This window comes from Eucalyptus grandis, chromosome 2 (assembly GCF_016545825.1).
Source record: "Eucalyptus grandis isolate ANBG69807.140 chromosome 2, ASM1654582v1, whole genome shotgun sequence".
NCBI classification, from domain to species: Eukaryota; Viridiplantae; Streptophyta; class Magnoliopsida; order Myrtales; family Myrtaceae; genus Eucalyptus; species Eucalyptus grandis.
In genome coordinates, this window is record NC_052613.1 from 41176763 (window position 1) to 41194344 (window position 17582).

A 17582-nucleotide genomic window follows, 5' to 3' on the forward strand; every position below is an offset into this window, starting at 1 on the left:
GTGATGGGGTCCTCCAGCACCTTTGGCGATCGAACAGGGAATGTCACTGGTGCCTAGGGGTGGGGTCAATGGGGTCCACAAATAGTTCAATCCTCGCGACCGAGAGAGAGAGAGAGAGAGAGAGGGGACAGTAATCATCACATACAGTGATGGATCACAGATGATTCATGTGTTAAAAGCTTGCTCTCGGAGAAAGCATTGCAAAATTCCAACACCGATCTTCTTTCTTGCAAACAGCGGCGGGACTCTCTTCTCTCTCTCTCTCTCTCTCTCTCTCCCCGTCGCTTTATATATCAGGGCAGTCTGCTCAAGGATATCCTACACAGCATTTGATTTCTCCGCTCTCTCTCTCTCTCTCGTGCCCAAATCATAAGTTCGGGTTTGCCGTGTTCAGTGCATGTATGGATCCTTCAAGTGGAACAAACCAGGTATTCTAGGAAGCAAGAAACATTTCTGAGCTGCTCTTGTTTATCTCATCTCAAGTCAATCTTTCTTTGTTTCTTTCTTCTCCTCTTTTCTTTTCAGATGGGTTGTGAGATCTAAGCTTTTTAAGTAAAGAGAGAGTAGTGTGATCAAGAAAAATTGGATAGGTTAAAGTACTTTTTTGTCTGCCACCACATAGTTCAGTCATAAATCCATGTTTTCTCAACACTGTTTTTTGTCACCTTAAAATAACAGAGTTGTGTGCAAAAATCACCTCCTTTGAATCTGATATTGATCAAGATGCTTCATTTGGATGAAAAGTGAGGAAGCAAGACAAAGGCAAAGATGAAGACTCCAACTTTAAAAATTTGGACAGCTGAGAAAAATATGGACTAGAGAGTTGCTCACCACCGTGAGAAAAGTATCCAGCCCATTTCTTCTCTACGTTTTAAATATTATAAGCAAGAAAAATATAGATGGGTGTTTTTATCCTTTTCACGCACAACTGAGAAAATCCTTGACTTCATCCATCTGATTTGTTGTGTTTTGCGGTCATGCAGGAAATGGGAGCTCATTCATTGGAAAGCATGTTGATATCCCCTAAACCACAGCAAGATCAAAGGAAGCCAAGGCCTCAGCCAGAAGAGGCTCTCCACTGCCCGAGGTGCGAGTCCACCAACACCAAGTTCTGTTACTACAACAACTACAGCCTCTTGCAGCCTAGGTACTTCTGCAAGTCCTGTCGAAGGTATTGGACCAAAGGAGGGACCCTGAGGAATGTTCCTGTGGGTGGAGGGTGCAGGAAGAACCGTAGGTCCTCGTCCTCATCATCATCCAGAAGAGCCCAAGACCAGGGAGGACCAATCTCAACTTTGATCAACAACAATGATTACGACACCCCAAACCCATTTACTACCTTGCACTCTCTAACTTATGATCAGTCCAGTGATCATATGTCCCTTCCATTCCTTGGGCTCCACAAGTTCCCATACCAGCTTGGGCCTCATGAGCTGAGCCATGATATCCTCTCCTATGCCAACAGATCAAAGAACGGCCATGGTGACATGAACGGAGGCTTTCTTGATTCACTGAAGAACGAGTTTGGCTTGCTTGAGAACACCCAGAATAATGTTCATGACAGTCATCATCGTCAGAATCTGTATTATGGGTATGGATCAGATGGGATGAACAATAACATGGGAGATCCAGTGGACAGTGGTGGTGCTCCATCATCATGTGATCATGAAATGATGAGCCCTGCTGGTTCTGCAAATGAAGCTCTTGGAGCAACATCAATGAAGCAAGAGCTGTTGTGTTCTGATAGGGACGGCGAAAATAGGGTTTTGTGGGGTTGTCCGTGGCAGATGAATGGAGATCAATATCGCGGGAATGGTGTAATGGGTGATGTTAATTCAGGGAGGGGAAGTTGGAATGGTCTTGGTTCATCTTGGTATGGGCTTCTTAATAGCCCTCTCGTGTAGTGTCGTGTCCTACAGTTTCAAATGTTCAAACCTGGAAAAGAATGGCAGTAGATTAGAATGTTTTGTTCTTGCTGTGCATGATCAGGCCCAACTGAATCATCTCGGGAGTTCTTCAGTTTTATCTTTTCTTACATCTTTTGATTCCTCCTTAAAATGTGGTACTGAAGTGGTGAGTTTGTCTGAAATCGGTCTGGAAGGACCACGTCCTGTCATTCTTCAGTGAAGAAAAGAGAATTGAGTAGTCTTCAGAATGATTTTACACGGTCTGTTGTGCAGTCTGAGTACTCTGAGACTTCCATTGATTAGCAGAGTTTGTAGCACTGACTTCAGATGATCAGTAGAGTTTTTAGCACTTCTTCTACATAATGGTTGCAGGTTTCAGAATTGAAGCGGGCTGGTAAACACATCATTTTTTTAATCTATTAATTGATTATTAGCACCATTTTCCATGTGATGGTGGATAAGTTCAAAAATTTTATCGTCCACCAAGCAACAGATTCTCTTGGATTATTAACATATTGTCACTACTTACATTTTATCACAAATCCTATAAAATGTCATATCATATTAAAATTTAAAAACTTTACAATCAACGAGCGAGATTTACTCTTTTTTTTGATTTGACATTTGTTGAGAGGTCGAGAGTTCGTTTTCTCGTGTTCTTTGGAAATATCCTTCATTTTCTTTGTGGTGGGGATTTTTTGAAGGTCGAGCTAACGCCAATATCAAGGTGGATTTTGTTTCTAATAGCGGATATAACTTGGAAACAACTGTCACTGATTTTCTCCGACACTATTTTGAATTCTTTTTAAGTTCACATTTGATGTGAAAGTAGTTATTCATAATTTTGAATTTTATTTGACCACTTCACAAGAGAGAGAAAGGAGTATAAAATATGATATAATTATTCCCTAACTATTATATCGGATGAATTAATTTACAGTTTGGAAGTCATGTGACACTTGGATTCGACTACATATGTTCATGGACTTGTCCTTTTATGGTTTTTTAAGGCAATCTTCTGTATATCGATCTTACAGCGCATCGCCCAGTTGAATTATTGAGAGTGGATATTTCTAATTAAATGAACTAGGCCATAGGTAAGAAGAGATCTGAAATTTCTCGAAGGGAACGAACGATCTTGTCGGTCTAGTTTTGTGTATCTCACGGCACCAGTACCGTGGGTTACAAAATCCAGAATCCAGATGGGACAATCGTCTGGACTCCCTCGTCCATTTTCTTTCATTATATATGTTAAACGAATAATTCCCACGTCCCTTCAATTTCCATGTGATCCTGTTCTTCCAGGCTTTGCAGTTTTCAAATGTACCCCACAGAGTCGACCCGGACCGTCCGACCAGCAATCACATCTAAAAATATAGGTGCCAGAGAAAACGATGGGTGCTCCTACTTGGTTTCGATGCAAAGAACCTGGTAAATATCGACCCGTAAACGATGGCATCGCAAGTCCAAGGTGTCGGCAACAAGCACTCTGCGCGCATTAATGACACGGAATGCGACTTCCCCTGCGCTTTGCTGAGCGGGGATTGGACGCCTCGCCTCCCTGGTCGAAGAAAAGATGTCAGCGCCACCGTAATGCCACCGACCCCCTCTCCATTATTTTCATTTGGTTTGAATTTTGGGTTCACCTGCCTAGACTTTAGGAGCTCAGTGAGCGGTATTCTTAGAGACACGAGGAGAATTTCATGGTCACGGCCAGATGGAATGATGGGCACTCGCGCTATCAGGGGTGATCAATTCTTGGTCATGCTCCGGTATCGGGATCCAGGAATCTCACCTAATTGGTGCAGTAGTCGAGTTTAAATGAGAGAATGTCTTAAATTTCAAGAGAGGTGAAGAAGATCCAGTGAAAAGGAAAAAGCGAAAGAGTAGAGTAGGCATGAGCATTGTAAGACGAAAGGAAAAGGCCGAAAGATGAGATGAGGTGTATGTGAGATATTTAAAAAAAAAAAAAAAATACAAAACAATGTTTGGTCCACTTTCCCTCTTTGAACCGGGAATTAGATCACTCGGCCACCGGTTCCACTTTAGAACTGGAAGCAAATCCAACCGGTTGATTTAGTCTAGTCCGAGCAGTTCCCAGTTTAGTCGGTCCATCTTACTCATTCCTATGTGCTTTAGTTTCTTCCAGCCTCCCCTTTTTAGCATACGAAAGAGCATTGTGCATATAGCCACTCGCTTGTGTATAAACCTCTTTGCAGGAAGCTACTCGGCGACATCTAATAAGCTTGATGGTGCGGTTATCGTTTACATGACAAGAAATTTAAAACTTGATGCACGATTAGGATTAGCTCGATTCATGATTGTGGTTATCTGATAAGGAACCTGCATCGATCTACGTTACTTCTTGATAAGGCAGTAAACCATTTCTCCGATGTGCGACTGATAATGCGTTGTGTGTTGGAGCCACGCAATGTTTTTGTTCATAATGAAATGACCAGTAAAGTTAGCGATTTTGCTTTGGCAAGACTAGTGTCGAGGTTGGTAAAGATCACGCGAATCCATTTAGCTCACTCGGTATCAAGGGAACCATAGGAAATGCAGCTCCAGATACTAGTTATCATGATTTTGCTTCTAATGAAATTATGATATTGACCATACAGACGGTGAGATTACTAGTCAATCGTTCACTTTTTCTGAATCGCAGAGCTGGCGTGGGAGCTGAGGTGTTGAATTTTGGGGATGTGCACAGCTGAGCAGTACTCTTGCTCGAATTGTTCGCTGGGAGAAGGCTGACCGGCGAAATATTCTGAGATGAAGTGAACCTGGACAAGTATGCTAAGATGGCGTTGCCTAATTGTATCCTAGAGTTTGTGGACCAAATGATCCTGCAAGAGGTCTTGGAAAAGTTTGGAGCGGCATGGTCAGAAGAATCTCCTCGACAAAGAACGAACAAGAGAGCCGTTTTTAGTGGATTTGCTTTCGATCCAAGATGAAAGACCCAAGATCATCTGCAAAAATTATGCATTAATCAGAGGATTTTTTACTCGAGACAATGGGCTTGTGCCTGTGGATATCGTTGGTGTGACATGCTACAAATGGATTGTGGAAGGCTTCCTTTTCCAGTGTCTCCATCAAGCTGGTCAGCCGCCAGCATATGTCAAGAGTCCTTCCTTTCGATCATATCGATTAAGGAAAAATCAACAAAAAATGAACACTGACCATGAGAATTATCAGCGGAATGAGCGGACTGATACAAAATAAATGGAACGAAAAAAAGTCAATAAGATTTTGTACATAAATAAGATTTTGCACATGATTCGATTGATGTGATATACTTAATAAAGAAAATAATCCCAATTCAATTACAATTACAATGGAGCCATTCAAACTTGCGAAACAATCACTCAATCTTAATAGAATAAATAAATTTTGAAGCAAAATTTTTATCCAAAATTTTCTCGAAATGATCGTGCGTCAATTTGATGCGGGAGCCAAAATTCTTCAACAACTCGAGGCATTTATATTAAAAAAAAGACGCCATTCAGTCAAAGCGACGTGGCCGAATCTTGGTCCTATATGAAATCCGCGTTGAGACTTTCCAATTTCAGGCCGTACACTCCAACATGCACCGGGAAATTGCCGGTTTCACATCCACTGTCCGCCCGTACGTGACATGGAAACCAGAGGTCCGATTTTCGACGGACTACAAGCAATCCACGCACTCCAGTCTCAGGTTTTCCATACACACCACATTCGGGTTCGATTGAGTTTTGACAGGTTTGAATTCAAGACATAGATTTGATCAAAGTTCATTAATCCACATCTCATAAAGAACGATACAAGGATGAATGTGAATTTAATGGCGCTAAAGCTAATTTCTTTAACTATATACGCAACAGAGCTACCTGAGTATGGCATTTTCAGATACTTCTTCAGATCATAGTATAGGCATAAAATTCTTTCTTTAGTAAAATATCCCTGGAGAATGTAGAACTTCAAAGTTGCAAATCGCATAAAATGACTGGACAAAATCAGAAGCCATTTTCACATAGTGAAGAAAACATCATAGGGTGTATCAAGTTTTCCTCGGAAGGCAGACAACAACAAGAGCCTGCACTTGCAGCTTCTAGTTCTAGGACAGACATTGTATACGCAGAAAGAAACAGCATAGAGTTCAGCATTCCAGCAGCATGGGAGGAACGGGTTTGAGTGTCCAAAAGAAATACAAACACCTAGGTCACCGATGGAACCGAGTAATTTAACGTCTCAAATCCATGTTTTTGCCGACAAAACGGTTAAGCAGAATGATGAAGTCTCTCTCCCTAACCGATATCCTTCTATCCTAAGGCATAAAGTCATAACTGTATGCAACTTTGCATACCATATCCTGAAATGGCCACCGCCAAGACATATGTACTCAACGGGGAGGCCGTACTAAGTAACCTGTGCAGTACTTCTGCCATTGCAATCCTACTACAAACTTCGGAGAAGATCCAAGCAATGACTCCAAAGCCAAAACAATCGCTCCTCTTCAACTTGCTGGAGAAGTGAAAAAATATTCAGCGAGTAAATATGAAAATGCACTAGGGTTTATTGCAGCAAAAACTAGCAAGCAAGCATCACCTGACTCATACTCTCCTATTTTTGTGGTTTTTTCCAGAGTACTCCTATCTTCTTCAGCATGTTCCCATTCTTCTTTTTCAGCATATCGTCATCCATGTCTTCGGCATAAGGTGAGCTCATCCTGCCTGTTACAGGATCATAACTGCTGTCCAGAGAACCAGTTCTGTCCATAAACTTCCCGTTGTTCCCACTTGAAAGCATCGCCGCAGCTGCCTCTGCAGCTTTCCTCCACTGATCAGACTGCACCTTTAACCTTCTTAACTCACCCTCCATTTCAGTACTTGTCGCCTGTGCTGCCTCAAGCTGCTCCGTTACTCTTGCTGCTCTCCGGTTGCTCTTTTCTGCCTCCTCCATCATAAAGCTAAGCTTCGTGAGAGCCTCTCTTTCTGCAGCTCTCGCTGCTTCTACTTGCGCAACCTCCTCATCATTCATCTTAGCCTTGTCAGTTTCCCTCTTCTTGAGCTCCAGCTTCATCGTTTTGTTCTCCTCTGATATATGCTGCAGTTCCGTCTCCTTATCCATCAGATTTGCTTTCACCTCTGATAACTCCTCCCGCAGTTTCTTCAGCTCCCTTTCCAGTGTGGATTCTTTCTGGAGGGACAGGGTATTCTCGAGCTTTGAACTTAGCCCCTCATTCTCTTCTAGAACGCCCTGCAGTTCAGTTTCTTTATCCATTAGATGTGCCTTCAAATCTTCAATATCAGCTCTTGCCTTGTTCAACTCTGCCTCCAACACAGCCTCTCTGGCACCTGATGCAGATTTCATCTGCTCCATCAGTTCATAAGCACTCTTTATTTGCACAGTGCTCTCAGCATGGTCTTCACGGTGTTTGCTTTCAGCAGCTTCAAGTGCAGACCTCAGATGTCCAATCTCATATCTAAGGGTAGAAAGCTCTTCTTCCAGCTGGTTGGCTTCTTTGGTCTTCTGATGTGGGCCAGTTTCCAGCTCTAGATCCTTATCATCTGAAGGATTTGGAATCTTGTTCCCACCAGCATGTGAGAGGTCTGTTTCAAGTTTGCTAACCAACCCTTCGAGTAAGTTCACACGTTCCTTTGACTGATGCAGCTCAGAAGTAATTGAACTGTAAACTTCCACGGCTTTCATCCCATCCAACCTGAGTGCTTCCACAGTTGCTTTGGCGGTACCCAGCTGCAACAGGGTTTCATTAACGAGTGCTTGGGCCTGTGCTTCTGATTCCTTGCAATCTTTAAGCTGGGTTTTCATGTTCTCTACCAGTGACAGAGTGTCGGCCAGATTCCCTTTCAAGCTCTGGAGCTCCATATTTGCTGATTCTGCATTCTTTGTTTGTGCAGCGTCAGATTGTGCAACCATTTCCAGCTCAGTTTTAAGCCTCTGAATCTCATCCAAAGCTGATGCTAGTGCAGCTGAGTCAACTGATCGCTGCTTCTGGATAACCTCAAGCTCAGACTGCAATGCTTGTTCCCGTTCTTCTGACACTCCTCGAAATTCAGTTACATGAGAGTCCTCAGATGCAGAGAGCTCCAGAATTCGCTCCTGTGAGTCATCAAGCTTTGAAGATATGTCACATAACTGCTTCTTGGATTCCTCTGCATCTTGCAAGGCTTTATTCTTGCAAGATTCAGAAAAATTTAGCTGGTCCTTGGTTTTCTTCAGCTCCTCCTGAAGTTGCGAAATCTGAGATTCCAACTCCGATATTCGAGATGGACGTTTTTTCTGGATCAAAACAAGGAGAAAGTACGCAGATGATTAATTCAAAACCTTCATCTAAATATGCTAGGCAACAGCATCTATTCCGCTTCTTTCAGTATTTATAATGTGACACCGTGTCGGAAGAGAAAACACTAAAGCCTTGATCACCATGAAGGCCAGCACTAGCCAAGGAAAGATCAATGAAAATACATTGTGAACAGGAAGTGAAGCACCGGCAAGCTGCATTAATTTATCTAGATTCACAGTAACTTGCCACAGAACAGGAGAGGGAAATTGGGTTGAATCAATCTGAGAAAGTACCTCAGACAGCGGGCTTCTAGGTGACCTGCGCTCAACCACCTTGGGACTTCTTTCTTTTGGCGTTCTAGTGGCTTGATTTGAAGAAGTTGCAGAATCAGCTTCCAATGTGGCTGTCTTCAGCTGGCGTACAGCACGGGGAGAGACTCTCTGAGGGACTTCTAAACCAGTTCTGCCATCAGAAGATATAAAGGTGCACACCCAAGAAAAGCATGTCAATGGTCGCAGACATAAGCAAAGGAAGAAACAGTCTCTCCAAGCAGGGAACATGCACATTCAAAACATTATGTGAAAAACGGATTCAGGTAAAGCAGGCTGCTTGTAAGTGCCTCAACACAAGTTCATATTAGAAGCCAGCATATCCATAGATTTAGCTTCGAAACTAGGATCAGGAACCTAGAGTGACATATGAGCTAATTGAGTCATCACAAAGTTTAAGCCCAGTAAATGGACAAACCCAGAAGAAACCTGAATTTAGAGGTTTTGGCATGCACTGCATGGGTTCAGAAAATCAATGTTATACTGGTTTTAAATCACACATATCGGCGCCCCACCTGTCCCCCAAAATAAAAAATTCTGAAGAAGTCAATAAGCATACGGCAATTTCTCTTCATAAAAGCATATCAATAACGTTATGAAAGTCATAAAAAACTGAGTATATCCATACTGCTTGCCATCAACATTTGAGGAACCAAACAATTAAGCAAAGCAACGAGAAAGCTTGTATCCACCCACCACCATGTGCTTAGGGAAAATTCTAGTGCTCTTATCACTGCATGAGCTCTAAACGTCTTGACTACAGCACCTGTGACTTTGGATGGCCTCGCACGACATCAACTTAAGGCAAGATATGAGACAAGCCTTTTCTTGATGCTGAATAGGCTTAGGGACAAGGAATTTTCAGCAGCTTGAAAGGGTTGTTCTAGGAGCAAGTACTCGGCGAAATGGATGGTAAATCTTTAAAGAAATAAGAAAGACAAAGCCGATTCTCCAAAGGCCAGATTCCCGAACATATATGAAGCACAGTTCACATCCAGCTCAGAGTTTCAGAAATGGTAAGAAAGATCAGCACTGATAAGTCAGTTACCATACAGGCATTTCGAGTTTAACCAACCAGCAAATATGATGAAAGGGAAGAAATTAAAGGAGGGTCCAAAGTTACCTCGCTTTTGGGGTCTGCATGGTTTGACCTCACCCACAAGTCACAGAGGCTAAAATGGCAAAAACCGGAGGATGTAACGCCTTCACAGAGCCAACGCTGGCCTGACCCACAAAGAGATTTTACCATTTCAACCACAAAAAGAAAAAAATCACAGGAGAATCCGATGTGATGCCATGAATGGTACGTGATCAAGAAATTAATAGGGTCATGGGGGGCATGTGCATGTGCTCTCCATCCATCCATGAATTCATAAAGCCAAAAGGATGTAACAACCAAGAAACAACTCAATGCCCTCAAAAGGCATGCCATAATTAATATCTCCCACAGACAGTCCAAGAAACAATCCATAAATTAACCAAGCAGCGCTGCGTAATGTCATCTCTGCCCCTCCCATGCTTTTTCCGATCCAACCATGGAGAGAGACCAGAGACAAACACCCATTATTGCAGTAACCAACCACAGGGGACCTACCGCGCAGAGACAAACGGCGACCAAAATTACGCAAAGACCCTCGATCCTTCCTTGTCTCACGCGTCAGTGGGAAGAGGCAGTTTCGTGAACTGCGCGACGACGGAGAAAAAGTTTTCAGTTTTCACCTCCATCTCTGCCGCGATAGCAGGGTAATGCGATGTGAGGTGGTGTGGGGTTCGCTTGAAATCTTGAAGCGAGTCAAAAAGAACTCCGCTTTTTAAACACGCCGCTAATAACACCTGATTATGTCCGAGGGAAATAGAAAATGTTTTCCCGGAAAAGAAAATCAGAGGGAGCATACTATTTTCCCGCATACGGATCTGAAAGGAAAAGCGCGGAGAAAAGGCAGAACCTTAGCCTGACCAGAAAAAAAGGGGGAAGAAATGCAGATAATTTTGGCAAGTACTACTCTACTCAATGGCTTTTCGGTCGAGTTTTGGACCGAAGAAAAAAGGCACCAAAAGGCGAAAACGCAAGCAATGTAGGCAAAATGCTTTCGAAATTTAGCTAGCAGATGTTCGAGCTCAACCTCTGCAACCCAAAAAACGCGAAGCTTGCACAGTGAAAAGGGAGCTCAAAAGGAACATCATGGGCAACGGGGGACAAAAGTGAAATCTGAAGTCCACGTACAAACCGAAACTCTCGACCCTTTGCTCACTCGTAACTAAAGAAGACAAACCCATTATGCTTCTACTGAAGAAACCGCAAACGAGAACGCAAGTTTCCATTTTTACTTCTGGGTTCTCTGACCGGGGGGCGGGGGGGGGGTGAAAATAGAGAGAGAAAGAGACGGTAAAGCGAGTAGAGTCGAGTGGAAAGCACCGCACTTTAGCAAGACAGTAGATGGTTACCGGAGCGAGAGGGGGGGAGCGGGCCACGCTGTTCAAAGGCGAGGGAAACCGGCCATGGGAAGGGAAATGCGAGCTTCTCTGCTTCTGCTCCTGCCTCGTTTGGCTCTCTGCTTCTTGCTTCTTCTTCTTCTTCTTCTGCTGGTTGCTCCTTCTCCTTCCTAGCGCGGCTCCCGAGGCGCTTTCGCTTTCTGCTATTTTGAATTTTTTTTTTGTTTTCGTTTTCTTTTATTTATTTTTTAATATGGAGCGTAGTGGGTGAGAGTGTAGGAGGGGGACTGGTGAATGGTGATATAGACACAGGGAATCTACCTTTGTACTCTCAGAAATTTCGCTGCACGACAATTCATACGCTGCTGGGATCTTTCCTGTGCATTGCCATCTATTTTAGACTTATGAGATTGTTTCTATTGAGAAGGGGATGAGCGATTCTAGACTAAACACATAATATGATATAAGACGACACGTCAATATGTAGTTTTTGAAAAAAATAGAGAATTTTAATATGTTATGACACGTTATATATTAATTTTTTTCATTTTTATGATTATTTTTAATTATATTAATTTGATTCAAATTCATAAATAAATAAATAATCTAAAATAAATTTATACTAAAAATATCAATCTACCATTTATTATTGTTGTTAATTATTTTAATTTGAAAAATTCATATGTCAGGAGATAAAAAATACTAAGTTTTATTATTTCTCATTTATTATTATTATTATTATTATTATTATTATTATATTTTGACCCTTCTATTTATTGAATTTTTTTAAAATTAACCATGTGTATATCATAATTCTGAATTTACATATCGAAATTCCAGATTTGCATATTAGAGAGTGTTGGGAGAGGTTTTGACACTTATTGGTCAAGTGTCGAGGAGTAGTCAAACATGTGCTAAGGTATTTGACACAACACGAAAACTTCAAAAGATTGTCGGTACTTTATAGATTCTGAATTCTATATGAGATTCACTTGAAAGCTATAATAGGTTTCTTGATTTTTTGAACCCAAAACTCACTATATATATCCTGAAACTCAAAACCTCCCCCATATATTCAAGATCGGTTTTAGGATCCATCATGCTCCACCGGTATTATTAATCGAATAATTGCAATAAATCATCATATTTAATGACCACCATTCACTAGTAATCCACTTATAAAAAATTATATTTAAACATACGAAAAAATATAAAATATTAACAAAATAAAAGTCTCAATCATAAAATGAAAATTCAAATTATTGTTTCGAAATCACACACTCATCATTGAATATCATGAAATGCTACAAAATCGCATTAAGATAAACACCAAGAAAAATATAAAAAAAACTCATTGTGGATTTTACTTACCTATAAATTAGGACCTACCCATAGGAAACAGATTATAATTTTTTGAAATTAGAACCTATCAATCAAAACAAAATATCATTTTTTTGAACTTGAAATTTACTCTACATATCTTAGATATTGAAATTCCTATCGGTTTGGCTTTTTAATTCCAAGTTCTGCCCTAGAACTATATTTACCCCTGCTAATGAATGGCTCATCTAAATAAAAATAAAATATTGATGTCTAGTACATAATTGGTGCTAATTTTTTTGTTCACACCTCAATTTTTCTAGACATTAATATAAGATAATTCTAATCTTTGTAATTAATTCAAACAATAGTGATCAAATGATGAGTATGAAACTAAGTTATACAAAGTCCCTTAACTAAAGAAAAACGTATTGTGTAATTATTTGAGAGATATGTTCAATATTGCGTTGCATAATAATAAAAACTTCTTATGGTATGAGAGTAGAAACATTGAGGAAAAAGTTCAATACAACGAGAGCCTCCTACTTTGAATATCTAAATATCCCATGGCAAATAAGATCTCAAGAAGATTTAAATTCAAGGTCTTCCGTTTTTATATCATCTGAAATTTTACGGGATTATAATTAACTATTTTGAAAACTTAAAATGTTAGATGAAAATGAAGATTTGTATTTACCTATTCTAATAACAATGAAGAGAAGCATAATAAATGAAATCCTAAGACAGATAGAAATATCATTTGCAATGTAAGACGCGTGATCGTTTATTATTATAAAATTAACAGGGTCCATTCGAGGATTTTCAAATTAAAGCGATGAACATAGTGAACATAGAACTTCACAAATTAGCGGGCACAGTGTGGGAAATAGCTTTTCTTTTCTTTTTTTTTTGGTCGTTCACAGTGGAGATTGAAAAGTGAAAAGTGGCTTTTCATTCGCAGGATATTTTTCTGTTTAAAAAGGAAAATTCAAGCATAGCAGTTGGAGAAAAATCTGACGGGTCGCTCTAACGTCTCGTCGAAAGTGACAAGAGGAGCCTTGCCAGGGGGGATTTTGAAACGCAGTATGGTCCAATCTAGACAGTTCTTTTTGGTTTCCACGGTAGTCCGTTTGGTTCCGACGTATAAGCACATCTTTTGTCGTTAGGCCCGTGTCGCTCGTGCTGTGAGTAATGAGCCTCCCACGTCACGTCGGGCTTGACAAGTCGTACGTACAATTCATCGTTTTACCTTGCAGCCTCAATTGATATGTCACGAGCTTCTCAATCACTCTGGCCTTAGAAAGCTAAAAGCTTCTATATTGATGATAGGATCAGAGCAACAAGCGAAGGCCATCGTCATGGATATTTCAATTTCTCCAATCCAAGGTCTCAAAAATGAGTAAAATCTAAAGTTGTGGGTACTGCCTCATAATAGAATGTCAAAGAACTAGAACCGAGCACATATTGGACATTGTGACTCGAAACATCACATGCTCTAAATTTGATAAACGATAGCATAATCCTTCACTAACAAAAAGGTCACCTCTCATTTCCCCAATGGCAATGCTGCATCGAGACCACGCCTTAGATAAGCCATCAGCAACATTTTCTGAACAAACAGTAATAAGTTCTCCACAAACATCATTAACCGACCTATATGTATGATTACGGCTAATGAAGTGCATGAGCACTACTGTATCACATGTATATGGTACATGATTAATGAATTACAGGCTTAAAGGGATGAGCTCTCAGCTTGGAGAAATCCAGATTGGAATCAAGCTCCTCATCTAGTTCTCCGACAACGCTTCTGCAAACACAGGACATGGAAAAGAACTATGAAAATATGTACATCAACAGAGCTTACTCTGAAGTAATCACAGCACTCAAGTAAAGTAGAAGGCAGAAATGACATGAAAGAAGGCAAAAATCTGTCTTCTTCTTTCTGCTTGTTACTTTGAGAAAGAAAAGGTAAAGAAGAAAGAGGTGGAACAGAGATGGAGTTTGTCATTACATGTTATCACCCCTTATTATGTAAAGACCGAGCACAAGTTGCTGCACGCCTTCCTGCAGTAAACCGGAATGTTATTCAAACGAAGGGCTAAGTTTTCCAAAATATCAAAACCTGAAAGAGGGGAAATAGGGAATGTAGAAAGACCTTTGTGGAGTAAACACGTTCATGAGATTCATCAAGAATGATATTTGTTGCCTGGTCATAGCCCTTTAAGACCCCCTAAAGAGATTCAAAATATTGTAATCATTCTCAGCTCTATAATGACAAAAATAGAAGTGGTAGCTGTGAAACATACCACAATGTTACGCCCATCATTTGTAATGACCGATATTGTTTCTGCATACAAAAAATATCCGATATAAAAGCAAAGCAAGGAGCAAACCTTGAGAAATTGAGTGGAGTAATTTTAAGGAGAGCAGAGAGCAGATATTCCCGAGTCACTTTTAGGCATTTAGCTTTCTCATTTCAACAGGGCACGAGTCGACATTCTCTGAACTCATCTAACGAGCAAAGACAAGTGTGATTAATGCAAGTTCAATGCTGGAAATGAACAGAAAAGCGCCACATGTACCTGTACGATCATATACTAGACAGTTGATATTCAACACAATTATTACTTTTCTTGCATAGCCTTTACGCATCTAATAGATACATCACTATAAGCTGCAAAACTGTTCATATGACCATATGAGAATACAAGTGGAAGCCTCCTTTCATTCGCTGATTGAAAACTGAGACCAAGCTCAAGGCTCATTTTCCTAAGCCCGACCCCGCTGTCCCTTTTAGACTCCTATTTATATGCTTTAAGTTTCTTATCCTCCCAGTTGACAAGGTTAAAGCAAATCAAGCGAGAAACTGATAAGGTAAGTTGATAGACATACGGTCTACGAGAGAATCGAGTCCAGGGCCAGTTGACATTTCACAACTCCCAAAACTAGCAAACGCCTTCTTGCAGGTCAGGTTCTGTACACTTGCTTCTGCAGAAAAATAAATGAAAAGATATTAGTCTCTTAGAGGCTGAAAACTTGTCCAGTCACAGTTTCAAGATAGCATATCCTCTTAATATAAAAAGCATGCGACACATCCTCGAAGACACTTTTAAGAATTAGAGAAGAGGGTAAATAGGAAGTCCAATTGGTTGAACAAACTCAAGAGGCTGTGAAAACATTAGTCATTCATCGTTTGCCATTAACTCATTCTCATTTCCTCTCACTGATTCAAAAGTCTCGTGAGTGATTTGCACCCAGATATTTTGTAAGTGGCAGAGTAATTTTCATTTCAGTGAGTAAAATGTTGTCGCATAAGACTCACTTTCCAAAAGGAATAAAAAATATTCATGAATGCACATGTGCATGTGTCTGTCTGAGCGCGAGAAAGAGATTCTCTTTTCGAATAATGCTTGATTATGATAAAAAACTTCCTATAGCCAATTTTTGGCAAGACAGTACCACAATTCGGTGCAGAGATCTAGTATCATTCTTATTCGTAATAGACAATATGATGCCTGAAGAGGACTGGGGCAGTGGAAATACATCTTATATATCTGCAATTTTTAAACAACCTTTTGCTTATAAGGGTTGTCGAAAACAGAATGATCACCAACATTTCTGTAGACCCAGGACTCTTAAGCTAAAAAAAGAAAAGAAGTAGCATAAAGGAATATCCTCTCCATTCAAGGCATAAATTCAACCATAGACTACAGAGTTCAGCTATAAAAAAAGAGAATTCGAACCACCCTTGTCTTCCAAGTACATCAGGATAAAGAACGAGGGATAAATGTTCTCGCCAGAAACAAATGCATGATCAAAATGGGGAGCTTGGCAAAGACGAGGGAAGCATCTTTTAATCGGTGCGAATGATAGATTCATAGAACTAACAATCAATTTATCCCACTCTTCTTGCAGCCTATGCAAAAGGCTTCAATTAGAAGTCAGAACCTCTTTCTTTTTCGCCACTAGCATCATTATTCGATATACAAAAATTCCTCTAAACACACCCCAAAAAAAAAATGCAGCCTCTGGCCATGACACTTAATTGCTCGCTGACATTTCGCCGAGCATCAATCGACATTCGAAGGACAATGAATCTAGTTACTAGTAAATTTCACGCTGCCACTAAAATGCAACACACCACCCCCAGCAACAGAGCTGCGGTCCCCCGACCACAGCCAGAACCCACTCTCGACAACCCACCCACGCGCCGCGTTAGCGAAGCGCAGTGCCGATTCGCCAGCTCACGCGACCAAACAACACGATCAAATGTCGCCGAGCGACCACTACCGTTCGCGGACAAATTCGTCGAAGAAGGGATAATCCATCGCCAAACTGAACCGGCGAGCTCGAGTTACAGCAGGAGCCAGAGAGAGAGAGAGAGAGAGAGAGAGCCCACCTTCCTGTGAAGCCGCTTAGCAGAGCTTGGCTAGGGCGTGACCGTACGCTCCACCGGCGAGCGAGCGAGAGAGGGAGAGAGGCTGACGAAGAAGAAGAAGGACAGGCTGAGACCTAGAGAGTGAAGATGAAATCGGCGCTGTGCAACAGAAACGCGCCGTTTTTCCGCTTTTTGCAATTAAGCTCTGCGCGGCCCAAATGATCTGGAAGTCTCCTTGGGCTCCGTACGGCCCAAATGATCTGCTGGGTCTCTTTTACGGCCCGTGGATTGCGATCCTCAATTTTCAGATATTGGGCTCGCGACACCGACTACGTCGGAGGAAAGTGTGAAAGTACTTCTAAACATATTATAATCGTGTTAATTTAGTTTATTTGACTAGTTTTGATCGGAAATCACCAATGGCTGATTATGAACATAGATAATACATACATTCGTATTCACAATTATATTTCATTAATTTTTCCAATTATAATTTTAAAAAAAATCCGATTTGGCAATAGTCAACCTTTTTCTAATGCCAGTTCATACATTCCCCCCCTCTCTCTCCCGCACATGAGTACCTTTCCTTTATGCATAAATGTTTCGAATAAATCATACACAATCCAACTTTTCTCGTGTTATCTAAATTGAAAGAAGACACCAATCGAAAAGATTCAATATATTAAAGTTGATTTGGGGTAGTTCAAGCTATTTTTGATGCTCTACTGCCCATGTAATTGTGTTGATTTAGTCTATTCGATCAATTTTGATCGAAAATCACTAATGGCTAATTATGAATGTAGATAATACGTACAATTAATGCGTATATAAATTCGTATCCACAATTATATTTCATTCAAAATAGTCAAGTTGATTTGGGGCAGTTTGAGCTATTTTTGACACTCTACCACTCGTGTAAACATAATACT

General features: G+C 40.8%; 3 protein-coding genes across 5 annotated transcripts; 1 reads left to right on the top strand and 2 right to left on the bottom strand.

Annotated features, from left to right (window-relative positions):
• Nucleotides 1-201: 201 nt before the first annotated feature.
• LOC104432838 (dof zinc finger protein DOF2.1) lies at nucleotides 202-2228 on the top strand. 2 transcript variants are annotated; one of them, XM_018868853.2, is made up of 3 exons: nucleotides 202-428; nucleotides 679-844; nucleotides 984-2228. In XM_018868853.2, the coding sequence occupies exon 3, from the start codon at nucleotides 987-989 to the stop codon at nucleotides 1902-1904; it is 918 nt and encodes a 305-aa protein (XP_018724398.2). In that variant the 5' UTR covers nucleotides 202-428; nucleotides 679-844; nucleotides 984-986; the 3' UTR covers nucleotides 1905-2228. The 2 variants fall into 2 exon arrangements, with proteins under 2 accessions (XP_018724398.2, XP_010043694.2); XM_010045392.3 differs by lacking the exon at nucleotides 679-844 and having other exon boundaries at nucleotides 203-428.
• A 3634-nt stretch (nucleotides 2229-5862) lies between these two features.
• LOC104432839 (interactor of constitutive active ROPs 3) lies at nucleotides 5863-11214 on the bottom strand. Of its 2 annotated transcripts, XM_010045394.3 has the most exons (5): nucleotides 10965-11214; nucleotides 9643-9743; nucleotides 8484-8652; nucleotides 6492-8186; nucleotides 5863-6407 (listed from the first exon to the last, which is right to left on the bottom strand). In XM_010045394.3, exons 2-4 carry the CDS (start codon nucleotides 9660-9662, stop codon nucleotides 6507-6509), a joined length of 1869 nt encoding a protein of 622 aa, XP_010043696.1. In that variant the 5' UTR covers nucleotides 9663-9743; nucleotides 10965-11214; the 3' UTR covers nucleotides 5863-6407; nucleotides 6492-6506. The 2 variants fall into 2 exon arrangements, with proteins under 2 accessions (XP_010043696.1, XP_010043695.1); XM_010045393.3 differs by lacking the exons at nucleotides 9643-9743; nucleotides 10965-11214 and adding an exon at nucleotides 9286-9593.
• Nucleotides 11215-13622: 2408 nt separating this feature from the next.
• LOC104432840 (sm-like protein LSM8) lies at nucleotides 13623-16837 on the bottom strand. Its single transcript, XM_010045396.3, has 6 exons — nucleotides 16675-16837; nucleotides 15168-15263; nucleotides 14582-14622; nucleotides 14431-14505; nucleotides 14287-14339; nucleotides 13623-14082 (listed from the first exon to the last, which is right to left on the bottom strand). Exons 2-6 carry the CDS (start codon nucleotides 15202-15204, stop codon nucleotides 13992-13994), a joined length of 297 nt encoding a protein of 98 aa, XP_010043698.1. The 5' UTR covers nucleotides 15205-15263; nucleotides 16675-16837; the 3' UTR covers nucleotides 13623-13991.
• Between the last annotated feature and the right edge of the window lie 745 nt (nucleotides 16838-17582).

What these genes read in the sequence shown, in the direction of transcription:
- LOC104432839 (XM_010045393.3), bottom strand. Translation starts at nt 9,314, where the DNA reads ATGTCGTGCGAGGCCATCCAAAGTCACAG. An exon ending in GAGGCCATCCAAAGTCACAG is followed by an intron (nt 8,653 to 9,285) that starts GTGCTGTAGTCA and finishes TTCTGATGGCAG; the next exon opens with AACTGGTTTAGAAGTCCCTC. An exon ending in CTAGAAGCCCGCTGTCTGAG is followed by an intron (nt 8,187 to 8,483) that starts GTACTTTCTCAG and finishes GTTTTGATCCAG; the next exon opens with AAAAAACGTCCATCTCGAAT.
- LOC104432840 (XM_010045396.3), bottom strand. Translation starts at nt 15,204, where the DNA reads ATGTCAACTGGCCCTGGACTCGATTCTCTCGTAGACC. An exon ending in AACGTGTTTACTCCACAAAG is followed by an intron (nt 14,340 to 14,430) that starts GTCTTTCTACAT and finishes GGTTTACTGCAG; the next exon opens with GAAGGCGTGCAGCAACTTGT. An exon ending in ATAATAAGGGGTGATAACAT is followed by an intron (nt 14,083 to 14,286) that starts GTAATGACAAAC and finishes CTGTGTTTGCAG; the next exon opens with AAGCGTTGTCGGAGAACTAG.
- LOC104432838 (XM_010045392.3), top strand. Translation starts at nt 402, where the DNA reads ATGGATCCTTCAAGTGGAACAAACCAG. An exon ending in CTTCAAGTGGAACAAACCAG is followed by an intron (nt 429 to 983) that starts GTATTCTAGGAA and finishes GCGGTCATGCAG; the next exon opens with GAAATGGGAGCTCATTCATT.